This window comes from Ziziphus jujuba, chromosome 7 (assembly GCF_031755915.1).
Source record: "Ziziphus jujuba cultivar Dongzao chromosome 7, ASM3175591v1".
Lineage (NCBI taxonomy): Eukaryota > Viridiplantae > Streptophyta > Magnoliopsida > Rosales > Rhamnaceae > Ziziphus > Ziziphus jujuba.
Genome location: NC_083385.1, coordinates 3,285,658 through 3,299,544, shown reverse-complemented (window position 1 = coordinate 3,299,544; position 13,887 = coordinate 3,285,658). Strand labels below are relative to the sequence as shown.

At 34.3% G+C, this 13,887-nt stretch overlaps 2 protein-coding genes and 1 long non-coding RNA gene across 5 annotated transcripts; all 3 read right to left on the bottom strand.

Annotated features, from left to right (window-relative positions):
• Window positions 1–4,089: 4,089 nt before the first annotated feature.
• LOC132804533 (uncharacterized) lies at window positions 4,090–5,786 on the bottom strand. 2 transcript variants are annotated; one of them, XR_009639725.1, is made up of 2 exons: window positions 5,490–5,786; window positions 4,090–4,661 (listed from the first exon to the last, which is right to left on the bottom strand). It is a non-coding gene; the product is annotated as an uncharacterized LOC132804533 (long non-coding RNA). The 2 variants fall into 2 exon arrangements; XR_009639724.1 differs by having other exon boundaries at window positions 5,551–5,786.
• A 341-nt stretch (window positions 5,787–6,127) lies between these two features.
• LOC107423642 (histone H3-like centromeric protein CENH3) lies at window positions 6,128–9,281 on the bottom strand. 2 transcript variants are annotated; one of them, XR_003056991.3, is made up of 8 exons: window positions 8,966–9,281; window positions 8,817–8,851; window positions 8,627–8,672; window positions 8,369–8,487; window positions 7,735–7,809; window positions 7,424–7,499; window positions 6,500–6,627; window positions 6,128–6,286 (listed from the first exon to the last, which is right to left on the bottom strand). XR_003056991.3 is itself a non-coding variant. In XM_016033228.4 (7 exons), the coding sequence occupies exons 1-7, from the start codon at window positions 9,012–9,014 to the stop codon at window positions 6,572–6,574; spliced, it is 456 nt and encodes a 151-aa protein (XP_015888714.1). In that variant the 5' UTR covers window positions 9,015–9,278; the 3' UTR covers window positions 6,354–6,571. The 2 variants fall into 2 exon arrangements, 1 of the variants encoding a protein (XP_015888714.1); XM_016033228.4 differs by lacking the exon at window positions 6,128–6,286 and having other exon boundaries at window positions 6,354–6,627; window positions 8,966–9,278.
• A 386-nt stretch (window positions 9,282–9,667) lies between these two features.
• On the bottom strand, window positions 9,668–13,566 carry LOC107423669 (rhodanese-like domain-containing protein 4, chloroplastic). The gene is made up of 8 exons (XM_016033274.4): window positions 12,747–13,566; window positions 11,908–12,010; window positions 11,712–11,795; window positions 11,075–11,146; window positions 10,886–10,960; window positions 10,555–10,635; window positions 10,140–10,364; window positions 9,668–9,997 (listed from the first exon to the last, which is right to left on the bottom strand). The coding sequence occupies exons 1-8, from the start codon at window positions 13,379–13,381 to the stop codon at window positions 9,950–9,952; spliced, it is 1,323 nt and encodes a 440-aa protein (XP_015888760.1). The 5' UTR covers window positions 13,382–13,566; the 3' UTR covers window positions 9,668–9,949.
• Between the last annotated feature and the right edge of the window lie 321 nt (window positions 13,567–13,887).

Here is a 13,887-nt window from a genome sequence, read left to right as displayed (position 1 = left end):
GCATTCCCAACTCCCATTGAGATAAGCACTTCAGCTCTTTTGCAAACCAAGCCTAGGAACGGCAGGTCCTACCAAACAAACAAATTATAATTCTGTTGACTTGTAGTTGTCCCTGTTCCATGCAGCTTACCATATCAAAGAGACAGCACCCCTACTGAAATGACAAAAATAACCCTCTCCTCCAATCGCCAAATCCAAAGGGTTTTGTCATTTACGTAGCCCCTGCTTGATTAATTAATTACAGGGTGAAACCATTGGAATATACATATAAATATATAAATATATATATATATATATTATATAATCATTATTTTATAATAGGAATATACATGGGAATATACATATAAAAAAATATATATATATATATTATATAATCATTATTATATATATCGTATCAGACCAAAGCAAAGATTGCACTTCAGCTTGTACTTTCTCCGATTAGGCCTTCTAAATAAATTATTAATTATTGAGTACTTATTTGGGTCAATATAGTGTGGGTAGTCTGGTATCCTACATACATATATATATATATATATATATATTGATAAGATTAACTACTCGATCCAGTGTTGTATTGTGTTTAGGAAATTTGGGACTAAATTTGAAGGCGGTTATTTCAACAGTATTTTGCAAAGGACAAAATAAGCCTCATTATTTAAGTCTTTCCTAATGAACAGAAATAATTATAAACCCCTTGACTCTACCAGTCTCTAACTAATAGTGTACAGTAATTTTACTTTCCCATTGAATGAATCTTAGTTTCCTAGATCATTGATTGCAGCCCAGGTGTGTACTATTGTCATCTAACTTATTTTGTCCACAACCCAGGTGAATATCTTATCTGCAGCACTTATTAGGTTATGTAAATTGAGTTTTAATTTCTTTGAAGGTTCTCTCAATTTAACGTAGAATCAATGGATGGAAAGGAGAAGACATGGACATATTCATATTTCTTTATCATGACCACAGTGAAATTCATTCTGAATTCAGAAGCTTTAATTTTGATCTAAAATATAATAATATACGTAATCATGCTTTTAGACTTGACACTCCCAAGTCATAATCATATTGGCCCCCAATCTTTCCCTTATTAGTAATTTGAAAAGAGAACTAAAATATCTCCAACATGAAGCATGACAATGAGAATGTAAAAACCTTAAATTATTTGTAATGGGGTTAGGTGCAAGAATATCATCCTTTTTTTCCCTTTCTCTTTGAAAATATTTTTAAAATGTCCATGGCTTTCTTGGGCATTGAGTCGGTTAGCTAGGTTGTCATTATCGTTTAGTGTAAATCTGAAGGCATTAAGATTTTAGCTCGTGGCTTATTTATAGGTAAACTCAAAATCAACTAAATATACATATATGTCTATATTTGACTAAAGAAATTAAAAAAGAAGAAAAGGATCAGAAAACACAAGAATAGTCTAAAAAGTAATATTCTTTTTATGTTTGATTTTACTCTTCAGTTGTACCGTGGGAATGACGGCAATTTTACTCAAAGGTTGGTTGGAAGTTGTTGAAAGCATATACATACTAAGCTTTATGGATAACTTTTACTGCCATTGGGAATATATAAAAACCACATAGAATTATTCCTAGCAACTTCCAAAAGATATACTGGATAAGTAATGAATGTTTGGTAGGACAATTAGAAAGGTCAAAAAAAGATATAAAAAGAAAAGACCAAAAATAATATTTACTTTCTAAGATTAGGTCGTATGCCTTCTGATTTTTCACTTTACCTTTGGAATATTTTATTCTTACTCATGTGTTGTCGCTAAAGAATCCGTTTAGTCACCTAAAAAAGCTTAATTTGTATGCATCGCATTTGGCAGCTCTTTTAATGGCTTTAGTTTGCCTTTTAAGCCTTTTTTCTGAGTGAAAAATCAACTTTCAACTGGTGTGCTCCAGATCTTCATCATATCCTTCTTTGGTAAAATAGTATCTTATTTCTTCATTCCACACAGGCTTTTCACCAAAATAAAAAATAAAAATAAAATAATAATAATAATAAATAAAAAAGAGGATCCCCAAACTAGCTACCTAGCTAATTCAATCCTTAATATCTCCCTATTTCTCACAACTCAAAAAACAAATCATAGAAAGAAACCCCATAAAAATACCACAAAATGTGGAAAAGCAGGGCTTTTATTTTTGTCCGTGACTTGGCCATAAAATCAACGTCAAATTTGGGCTTCTTTCTATCATTTTCTATCCTTCTCTTTTCTTTTGTGGGGGTTGTTCTGTTTTCAATTTGGTGGGGTTTGGGAGTAGATTTAGCGGGCAGAATAGCAAATGTTGATTTGTAAACACTATTGTAAGATTACAGATCATTCACAAGTCACAACCAACCCTTTTTTTTTTTTTTTTTTGTTTGTTTTAGGAATCACATGACCAACCCTTTTTTTTTTTTTTGTTTTAGGAATCACATGCATAAGTGCGAAAGCGTAGACCCAGCAGGCTGAGAAGTGAAAATCTGGCTACTTTTTGGTCTTTGTCATGTAACTAAATAGAAGCCCAACATATATACCTGGCGGCCAAGTATCTACATCTATCTTAATGACTCAAACGATTGGCTGCTATCTTGCTAGGAATTCATAGCCAAAAGCCATGGAATGACAAATAAATTGAATGTCGTATCAAGTAATTTCTTGTCAAGTTAAAACATATAAATGAGGATGTATTGACGTTAGAGGTAAAAGAAAATAGAACCATAAGTTTTTGTAAGTCACATCGATCCATAAAGACGATGAGGTCCAGAGTGTTCACTTTATTAAGTTTTCATTTTATGTTATATATTATTCCTTTCTTATCGTAACTTTTTTTGGTGAATGATCATGGAGTGGTCCACTAGCTATACAAGGAACATGAACATCTCTTGGACAAGGTGAAAAGATTTTCCTTTCTTTTTTCCTATTTTTCTCAATCTAACAGCGAAGATTATAGATCACAAACTTCCATTCCCATAAAAGAGTCGAAAGCTCCTTAAATTAGAGATTAAGAGCAAAGTTTATGTATACATACAAGATCATGCTTAATTTTCTTGCTTAGCCCCAACTGGATGTGTGTATTTCTTTAATATGCATTAATTATTAATCAACCATATGTAGAAAGGATTGAAAGGCTATCCACTATGTGTGGTTGAAGTCATAATTAGGAATTTCACCCACTCCCATCAGTCATGCACCAATTCACAGAAGTCATGATTAGGAATTTCACATTTACAGCATATTGTGAATTGAGAGGTTGCTTGCTACTTACCATTTAGGAAATGGACCACAGTTTACTATTTGCTACTTACCAAAGAGGAAAGTGTACGTGTTTTTACTTTCGGCCTAATTCCAATTCCAACCCATGTCTCCAAAAAACGACAATGACCACAATAACAAGACAGAGCCCTGATGCTCCATAATCGTTACCGTTCTTGTCTCATCAATAACTATCTAATTATATTGTCTTCACTTTCATATCCTTGAATCCCTCGGTGATTGGTTCTACTTACAAGTCCTCCATTTCCGCGCATTTTCTTAAAGTTTGTTTGACTAAATGAAACAGAGGTAATAAAACAACAGAACTCGGTGGGTGTATCTATTGCCATATGACAAAAGCCATAAACACTTGAAAAATCGCAACCGCGAATCCTCTGGTCCGTATAATTTGAGCTCATGTCATGAAGCTATCGTTTTGAGAACCCCATGATCAAGCCAGACCAGACTGGTAGCAGATGCACTCACCCTTCTCTGTGTGTTGACCCGGACACCCCACTCAATTCTTCTTCTACCAAACACCTCCCTCTATCTCTATCTCTCTCACTCTCTCTTACGTTTCAAACCAAAAGATACAAGATAATACATACATAACCCAGTTTGGATTGATTAGAGTTAAGACCATCTAGCTACTCTTACTTACGATTGTTGGGCGAAGATGAGCTGCATAAACATTCATTAATTTATTCTCATTTCAGAGAAGCTACATTACATCAACAGGTTTATCCTACCGTCTGCAAAGGAAATACCATCCCCACTATGTCGTATATATGAAGTAGTTGATCGTATTGAATCCAGCAAATAAAATATATATATATATATATATAAAACAGCAACTGAAAAATTGTCTTTGATTTATTTAGTTCATATTGTTCTAATATTCAATAGTTCCAAACACAAACATATAAAGAGCATTACCAAATCAAAACGTTAACAATCAATCAGAATCCTTTAAAACTCCATTATTAACACCACCACCATACACACGCAGAGTAGGCTAAGACCCATGCTAGTCAAACTCAAACATCAGCACCTCCAAGAAGGTGGAGCACCAGGTGGATACTGGAGGGTAGATGCCTTCCTTGTCTTGGATTTTCGCCTTCGCATTGTCAATTGTGTCAGAACTCTCCACCTCAAGAGTTATAATCTTGCCTGTAAGAGTTTTTACAAAATATTTGCGTGCCACCTCTCAACCTAAGAACCAAATGAAGTGTAGATTCTTTCTGGATATTGAAGTCTGCTATTGTCCTTCCATCCCCGAGCTGTTTCCCAGCAAAGATGAGCCTCTGCTGGTCAGGTGGTATCCCTTCCGTGTCTTGTATCTTAGCTTTGACATTGTCAATGGTGCCCGAACTCTCTCAACCTCAAGAGTCATGGTTTTCCCCGTGATTGTCTTCACAAATACGATTCACTCAAATGTTAAATGCTCATAAACTCAAAATTTCAAACATCCAAAAAAACAAAAATACAAATTCAGCCATTGTAATTGTTCAAGGGGTAAGCAACTAATATCTCTAAAACTAGATTGAGTGATTATTATTATTATTTTTTTAAGTTCTTACCAAAATAAGATAAGAAATTATTTCAAAAGACATCAATTCTGTCTAATTTTAACATCAATGAAACAGACATAGTTCTACAAATATGATCAGAGAAATATTTCAGAAACAGCGTATAGAAACTAAAACGAGAAAGCTTTTAGAGAAAAAAGAAAAAAAAAAAAATCACAAAACTTTAGAAACTATCTAAACATAACGGAAATAACAAAGAATTGGACAGCACAAACAAATAGATGAGAAAAACGAAACGTAAATACATTTAAAAAAAATAAAATAAAATAAAGAAAACAAAGAATAACCAATTTATGCGCCGATGTTTGCGTCAAATGGATATATTTCCAATCAAGAAATAACGAAAATAATCAATTTACTACGATATTTCCGATCAAGAAATGAAAATAACACAAAAAAAATAAAATAAAATAAAACAAAATAAAAACAAAAACAAAATCTTGCACAATACGTATGTTTCTCAGGCTCAAGTTTCATCAGAGGGGGGAAAAAAAAAATTCTTAAAATCAAAACTCAAAATTAAAATCATACGCAGAAAACTCCGCTCACAATTGCCCTAAATCTCAATTTCTTATAATTTCGATAATAATTTTCTCAGTGAAAAACTAAAAAAAAAAAAAAAATGTGCAAACAGCTAGTGATAGATGTACCATTGCTTCTCCACATCAAAGAAAAAAAATAAAAATTCATGAACTATCATTCGGAAATTACTGGAAAACAAAGGAAAAAATTCTGTATGTTTTCTCCTCTTTCGATTTTGTGGAATTTGTTGATGATTGCGAAGGAGGCGTGGGTTGTGGTCAGTTGCAATATGAACTCGTGCCTGTTCACTTTTCTTGCTTCCGTAGAAACAAAACGGCGTTTTTGGGCCTTCGAAAGGCCTGGACAATCCTCAATTTCCATCTAAGGCCCGATTATTCTCTTTTCCGCTTTAATATATAATATTAGAAATATTTTTAAAAGTAATATCTTCTCTTTATATGGACCTATTAGTTTTTTTTTTTTTATTGTTTTTTTTTGGAGTCAGTTTTTTATTTTTTATTGTTCAAATCAAATCATACTCGAACATTTGAGATTCTCTCCGAGTCTCAATGTACTTTCTTGTAAAGATATATATACATATATATATATATATATATGTACTTTCTTGTAATTTGCAAAATATGGACTCACGGAAATTTAACTTAAAGAGCAACTTTATAAATCAAATTCACAAATTATACGCATACTACTTTTTTCCTTTTCTTTTTCTTTTTTTCCCCGAAAATATATATACGGCAATGCTAAAGAAGAAATAGCTCTCCTACACGGTTTCATTTGGAAGTTGAGTCAAAGTTTCACATTCACTTGGCAGGTTTAGCACATACATGACGAAGGACAAGCATGTTCAAGGATTAGTCAACCTGGAAAAAGACTTACGCGAATCCCACGCCAAGGCCATCAGTATCTGAATAAATGCCGATGATTTGTGGTCAATGGTACAGACTACAGAAATCAATAGGGGTCGAGAGTCATAAAGAAGATGTCAGGATATACTTAGATTTGAACTTTCTTGGGTAATACATCTGGTAACTACCAGTTCAATTAGTCATTCTAATCCAAACTGGTATTTTCACCTACTTTACTATCACTTAAAACTAAATTACAAAACAATGGCTACCTTTGAAGAATATATGACAATTGGTCGAATGGTTGCTGTGATTAGTGATAATGGTGCTGCTGCAATGAGATATCACCACGGCCTCCCTTTCCCTCCAAGCCTACGCGCCAACTCAAAATCTTTCCTCACTGAAAATAGTAACAAATGAAACAGCTTTAGTACCCAAAGCTCTCCATTGAGACAAGATTGACTGCAATTACAACGTCAAGAAGCATAACAGCATACCAAATGAAGACAAGCATAAGAGTAACTAACATAACTAGCAAAATGTTTACAACTTCCCAATTTTTATCCACAATTTTTTATTTTGTGTCACTACCTTATTAATCATAGTTCCAAAAGGGAATTTACCATGGTACAATTCAAATGGACTTATAATATATGCTTAAATGGGCCTCAGTCAATAATCAAAACCAACAATGTAGTTGACTTTGGATGGAAAGCAAAATAATTAAGAGTTTCTTTTTTTTCTTTTTAATCAAAACATATACATATTTGAGCACTGTACAAATGATTAACAAATTACTAAGAAGATGAAAGATATAAGATATTCCTACAACTACAGATTCCCAAAGTCAAATGTTCATAGCTTAGCAAAGTGAGCACCATGAATATAAACAGGAAGGCAAGCCACAAAACATATGGGTAATCTATCTAGCCTAGGCCCAAAGAAGCATCACTTAAAAGGAATTAATAAAAGGCAGATAACTGAAGAAAAATAGAGGGTAGCACCCACAAACTAACGAATAAATGTGCTCCGCACTTCTCAAAACATTTTAACAACAAAACTTCTTTCATGGTTTCAATTATATGCTACCAAAGCATCAATTTATGACTTGTAAATAAAACATAGTATCTAAAGTGAATTAAATTCTAGAGAATAAAGTGAAATTAAGTTTATATTACATATCAAATTCAACTTACTAAGTGTGACACGCTTTGCATGAATTGCACATAGCATTGAATCTTCAAATAAATGAACCAAAAAATCCTCTGCTGCCTGCAATATTGAAGAAAATGTTAAAGAGTAATGCTTTTATGCCTACTCATTTTAACTGCAAATGAAATATCCAATAGGAATATTAAGAAAGACTTCATGGCCCATGATATGATTAGTATAACGAAAAAGGGCTTCAGAAACAAGACCCAATGATGACAGTAAATAATATCTGTAAGCACAAGCAGGTTAGATTTAAACAGATACACTAGCCAGCAAACAAGAAGTGTATACTCACCTCTTGAAGTGCCATCAAAGCTTCTGGTGTCCAACGCGTAACTTGTGGAGAAAGTTGGTAGCTAATCTCTCTTACCTACAATGAATTAGAAGGCCCATTAGAACAATTTCACTCGCATAGAATTGAAGAGAGAACACTAGCTACTGAAAAAAAAGGGGGAAAAAAAAATGAGAAGAGACTTATTTTAGTGACAAAGCAACACTTATTTGTTTCTGTACAGAAAATTGACATGGTTTTGAATTACGGCCTAAAGTTGATTCTAAAAATAACTTGCAGATTTTCTAGAATAATGAAATCATTGTAAATTGATGGCGTTGCCATTTATATGAGCAGAACATAAACATAGGCTACATAGCATAGGCATCCTGTTCTCAATTCTCAACCATCTAAAACAATGGAGTTGCATAACACTGGTAACCCAAATAATACAATACATGCAGTTGGGATCTATAATGTTCAGTTTTAGAGGCCTACTAACATTTTAGAATAATTCAACATATATAAAATATTAGGCTAACATTTTAGAATAATTTATAAACTGACAAAGTTCCAATACGTCTGTGAGTGGGTGCGTTTCTTTGTGTGGCATACATATAATTCGGTGTATCTGATGCTGTAATAATAATAAGCTCACCGTTCTGAAGAATGGAGCATGAGGCAGTAGCATCTTGAAAGACTTCTGAAAATATCGAATCTCCCGAAGAGCAACAGTTCCTGGTCTGCTGCGACGCTTCTTCCGTGTTGTTGGAGTCCCTTAAAGCCCAAACACCACAGATAATAACCCATACATACATTCTATCACCACCATTTTCCTCAAAAACATAAAAAAAAAAAAAAAAAAAAAAGAAGAAGCAAAATTTATAAATAAATAAGCAATGAAAGATACTTTTACCTTGACCAGCAGCATTTTCAGATCTACTCGTGCTTGCACCAGGTGCCTTCAATTTATTGCAAAAAACGAAAACAGTGTATATATATATATATAAATATCAGTCCCATTTTCGCTACATTTATTAACCGAACAGAAAATAAATTTTAAAAAAAAATAATAAAACGAGAAAATGAAAAACGACAGAAAGTACCGATTTCTTTCTAGGCGATGGTGTGGAAACTCCTCCTGCAACGTGAGAGAGACAGAAAAATTAGGGTTTTAAAAACACCAAAAACCATAAATCTCCGAAGCTAAAAACCAGAAATCTCACAAACATGCTTTTGAGAGACAGAGACTTACCGGATGGCCGTCTGAGCTTCCTTTCAGCAAGATGTTTGGTCCTCGCCATTTCTTTTCTTCAAACAGCTTTAAGAACGCTTATCATTTCAAACTTCTCTTTTTTCTTTTTCTTTATTATTATTATTATTATTTTTTTTTTGGTGTGTATGTTTGTCTATTTTTCAGGGTTTTGCGCTCTCATATTTTTACATATTATTCTGAACCTTTTAACTTCTTGTTTGGAGCTTTAGCATTGGCGGCTAATTTTCTTGGATTTTTTTTATTTTTCTTTCTTTTCGCCAAATCTTAACATCACTTCCCGCTCGATTTCATTTTGATTTGGCATCCGCGTTTGTTTTACAATATGGATCTCTACGACGACGTTTGGTCGAATCTTTTTGTTTCTTGAATTAAGCATACGGCGCGTGTTACATTATGTCATCAATGCAATACAAAAAAACTCTCTTTTTTTTTTTTTCCTTCTTTTTTTATAGAAATTAAATTAATTTCTTTTAAATAATAAACATATTTTTATCATTAATCAAACATGCCTTGGTTTCTTTCATTCTTAAAATTACAAGCAACACATGTATAAAATAAATGGAAATACTATGGACAGTGTTGAGGATTGTAAAGATTAAAGATTTTTAGTGGTTTTCTGATCCACATATACCTACATGCATGGAATGCAAACATGGTAGTGTTTTTGTTGAAAACACAATCGAAAGAAGTTGTATTTAATTATTTATAGAGAATTCAAAAACAGTGCTAATGCTTGTTTCTATAATCATATCTAAGAAAGATCCAGCAACTACCAAAATAGTACTATATCAAGTAGCCTAAGAGATGCAAGTGGACTGCGGATGGATTTTCAAACTCATTATGTTCTTGTTGAAAATTTGATATGAGAGAGAACAAGCTTCACAAACTCGTAGTGTACTTTGAAAATTCCATGCCAATCACTGCCCCATTGTGCAACTTTGCAGATATCTATGCATCCCAACTTTAGGGCTGTGATGGTGTAGGAGATGTTGGAGGCTTGAAATCCGGATACTACAACCAAGAAAAAATGAATAACAATGTGAATGGTGAGCATTTATTCACTTGTACACCACAAAACGAAAAGTGGAAGTATAACAAAATCTTCATGATGGAAATATTATTTTTACCAGGAAATTTGATTTCTAGGACTTACATAAGGGTATGGTGAAAGTGGTTTTGAAAATCCAGGAAGTGATTCCGCTTTAATTTCAGCTCTGGGAACTGAGTTTATTTCTGCAGCTGCTTCTACTTTTGGCTCGGCAATAGCTTCAGCTTTTTGGGGAGTATTATCAGTAGTAGTAGGCTTTGGACTTGCATCTGTAGGAGCTGGAAGAGCCTTGCTAGTCCCAGACGATGGTAGAAGAGCTACTCCAATTTGCTGAAAATTTTAGGCAATTTAAAGATAAACGCAGCATATATGACCATCAGTTGGAATCATCAACATTCAATGTCAAGATAAGTTCCTATGCTGAAGACATATTAATATATTCAGGGGAAAAAGAACTTGGCTTTGTCTCCTCACTTAAAGAATGTGGTCACGGAGATTACATATTTCTAAGTTTGAGTACCTTTATCTCATCAACAAGCTCTTTAGGAGCAATCTTGGTGTTCAAGAACTCATCAACTTGCTTGATGGTTTCCTTGCGGTCCTGCCATGGAAAAAGCAATTCAAAGTTGAATGTTATCCTTACATTTCAGTATGGCACGTGGTCTAGGCTGTCACTAATTTCTGTCTTAATTCTATATATGAACAGGGTACCCCTCTCTCACTAACAGAGAAACACGATCAACTTTTACAAGGGTAATTTAATGTCAGTGTTGTGATACAGTTCCTTTGACAGCCACCATAAACCTTCAATTAAAGAACTTATTGAATGGATACAAAGAATGGGGACTTGCCTCAGCAAACAAGAGTTTCTTGCTCACAAGCTGAATAATTGCAGCTGAGCCTAAAACTTGGAGTATTGTTTCTATCTATAAAAATAGAGCACAATAGTTAACTGGAAATCTCTTATTATAAAAATCATGTTAAAAGAGAGGAAAATCAAACTAAAATCAGTTTTTGCAAAGGGCTTATCACATGCCAACCTCTGAAAAAGCCAAAAAACCTAATCCAGTTGCAGCAAGCCCAAGGGTAACGGTCAAGCCACTTGAGCCTTCCTGCACATAAATCTCCGCATAAGATACATAAACAACTCATTAACAAGAAAATATAAAAGGTATAAAGAATAGTTTAATTCTTTTTGATGACATGTAAAGAACAGTTTAATTCTTTTTGATGACATGTAAAGAATAGTTTAATTCTTTTTTATGACAACTCGTTATTTACTCAATTGAGAATGGAGGATGCATATAGGTCTGATTTTTTGCTTTTTTCCTTTTGGCTTTGCTAATGTCTGAACCTTGGACTTGAAGGTAAAAAAGTCGAATTTACAGCTTGACTGTTGGAATCACTGTTTCCCTGTAATGCCATTCTCTAGGTTGCCACTTATTTACATAAAGTCAAAAATACTTTCATTTCAGCTGAAGCGTTAAACACAACACATACACAAATTTCTAGACTTTCCATCATGATTGATATATTTGTTCGACAAGTCAACTAGATTATAACGTCCTCAATGAAATGGAAGAGATTGAGGTCAATTGAGCACCTTATAGTTCAATATAGACAAATTTCCACTTGTGCATTGAAAAGCAAAATGAATGAAAATGTCAAGATACATACACCAATTGCATCACTAATAGCATCTGTCAAATTGCTAAGATCAAGACTTGCTTTAAGTGGTGAAATCCAAGGAAGACTGCTATTCTGCAAAATGGCAATCCATATTAATTAGCGGGCAGTTTTATACATATTTGTATTTGTATGTCGAAAGCTATTGCTAAAAGGAAAAAAAAAGTTGATGAATAACAGGACAGACCACCCATCCTCGGGGTCCTTCTGCACCATCTTTTATGGCATAAGCAGCCTTGAACCCGTTTACAGTTACCAACTCCGCAACCAGTTCAGAGTTTCCATCAAATCTGGCTTCCATCAATAATACATAACTATTAGTTTCCGCTATTAGACTTTTGTTAGCAAATTTTCAATATGACACTCCCAGATCTGTCATAAAAATCACAAAGAATGTGCAAATGGAGAAAAGGAGAGCAAATTACCATCCAAAGCGATCTCTATTTACTACCTAAACAAACAAATCGCCAACATGGCAACGAGGATTATAAAGGACTAAAAGAAAAATTGATTAAGTGCTCAAGTCATTGGAACAAGAAACAAAGTTGATTTGGCTGTTCTTAAAGTGGACATTTACTTTAGCATGGTAACAGCTGACCTTAAACTGTGTCCTTTATGAAGTTATGGATATTGGCTGAGCAAATAGGTCTAAGAATCCATGCTACAGCATATATCTTGAGGCAGTAATTATAATAATTGGCTTCATTTAATCTTGTTTGAAAAAATAAATATCTCTTCTCACATTGGACATGGGAGTTCATATCTTTCAGCCCGAATCTAGATTTGGAATATAATGCTAGTTGCTTTGCCCAATTTAAAAAGTTGTATGTTAAATAATTAAGCATAACAATTTATGTGAAACTGATTAGACATTTTGCAGAAATGTACTAAATTAGGCAATAAAAGATCAGGCATTTGATACGGTTGATCCTATTTTTGTTTTGTACTTTAGGTTTTTAAAAAGTAATTGAGAATTAATAATTATCAAGAACAAGGAAAACCAAAAAGTTGGTTCCAAAATCTTACTTGTCCAGGATGAACAATGTGGTATTTTCTGGTTCCTTGAACTTTAAAGAAAGCCTCTTCAAGAAACCTTGTTTATCTTCCCCTTTGTAAAAAATGGAAACTGGCTTCTTTCCCAAACCCCTGATATCCGGACTACCCACTTTCCTAGACTCCCCCGGTGCTCTTATGTCAAGCAACTGAGTATTAGGATCATCACCCAATTTTGCATAAGCACTTTTTGCAGACTCAACTCCCCAAGACTTAGGCTTGTTCAGAAGCTGAAATAATATCAACGGAACAGCCAAAATGGCAGCGCCACCGGCTACAACTGCAGGGTTCTCTGTTGCAAAGCTAATAACACCATCTACAACACCATTTCCATCAAAGTCCCCTGCTGCGGAGGTACCTGCAGATAATGCTTCCTCGTATGTTAAAGCTTTGGCCAGCCCAGGACTGAGAACAGAAGACAAAAGCACTAGAGCTCCTTGCCTCCTTGATAAACACTGTTGTATAGCTGGTGGATTGGTACTATGACCAGAAGAATTTGAGAATTTGAGTGGAGAAATCGAGGGGAATGATGTGAATTTTCTGGGTTCTTGTTTTCTTTCGCAGAGAACTGATATTGGTGTTAAGCCTGCTGCATTGAGGGCCTCCATGGCATATTCTACTTCAGACACTGTATATAGAGCTCTCAAAGATCTGATGGTAAAGCTTGAAACACCATTAAAACGACAGGTTAATGCAGATTATGTTGGTTGTCAAAGTAGGGTGGATTGGACGGAGAGAGAGGTGGAGAGCAAAGGATACTAACCTTACCTACCTTCACTAAGTGCAATATCGAGAGCGTCCTCGAGTGGAGGAAGCTGCTGACATGGAAAAAGAGATGAGAGAATTTCGCCAGTCAATTCCCGACACGTGGCAGGAATGGATGAGAGGTTGTTGATCATGTACGTTCTCGATGGCATCATGACTTTCATGTTGCTTAAAATTCTGTGGCTGAGAAAATTTCTGTTTTCAGAACAGTGGTAGACAAGTGAAAGGTCCTAGAGCCTACGGTACACGTTGTACTACAGCACTAGTACTAGCATAGACTACCCCTTTTTTTTTCTTTCTTTTTTTTTTCTTTTTTTTTTTTGGGGGGGGTTCGAAATACATGCATAGA

Coding starts and splice junctions, on each gene's coding strand:
- LOC107423642 (XM_016033228.4), bottom strand. CDS start 9,014: ATGGCGAGGACCAAACATCTTGCTGAAAGGAAGCTCAGACGGCCATCC. Junction 8,673..8,816: donor CATCGCCTAGAAAGAAATCG/GTACTTTCTGTC, acceptor AATAAATTGAAG/GCACCTGGTGCAAGCACGAG. Junction 7,500..7,734: donor CTTTGATGGCACTTCAAGAG/GTGAGTATACAC, acceptor TCAATATTGCAG/GCAGCAGAGGATTTTTTGGT.
- LOC107423669 (XM_016033274.4), bottom strand. CDS start 13,381: ATGGAGGCCCTCAATGCAGCAGGCTTAACACCAATATCAGTTCTCTGC. Junction 11,147..11,711: donor CTATTAGTGATGCAATTGGT/GTATGTATCTTG, acceptor ATTTATGTGCAG/GAAGGCTCAAGTGGCTTGAC. Junction 10,636..10,885: donor AGAAACTCTTGTTTGCTGAG/GCAAGTCCCCAT, acceptor TTTCCATGGCAG/GACCGCAAGGAAACCATCAA.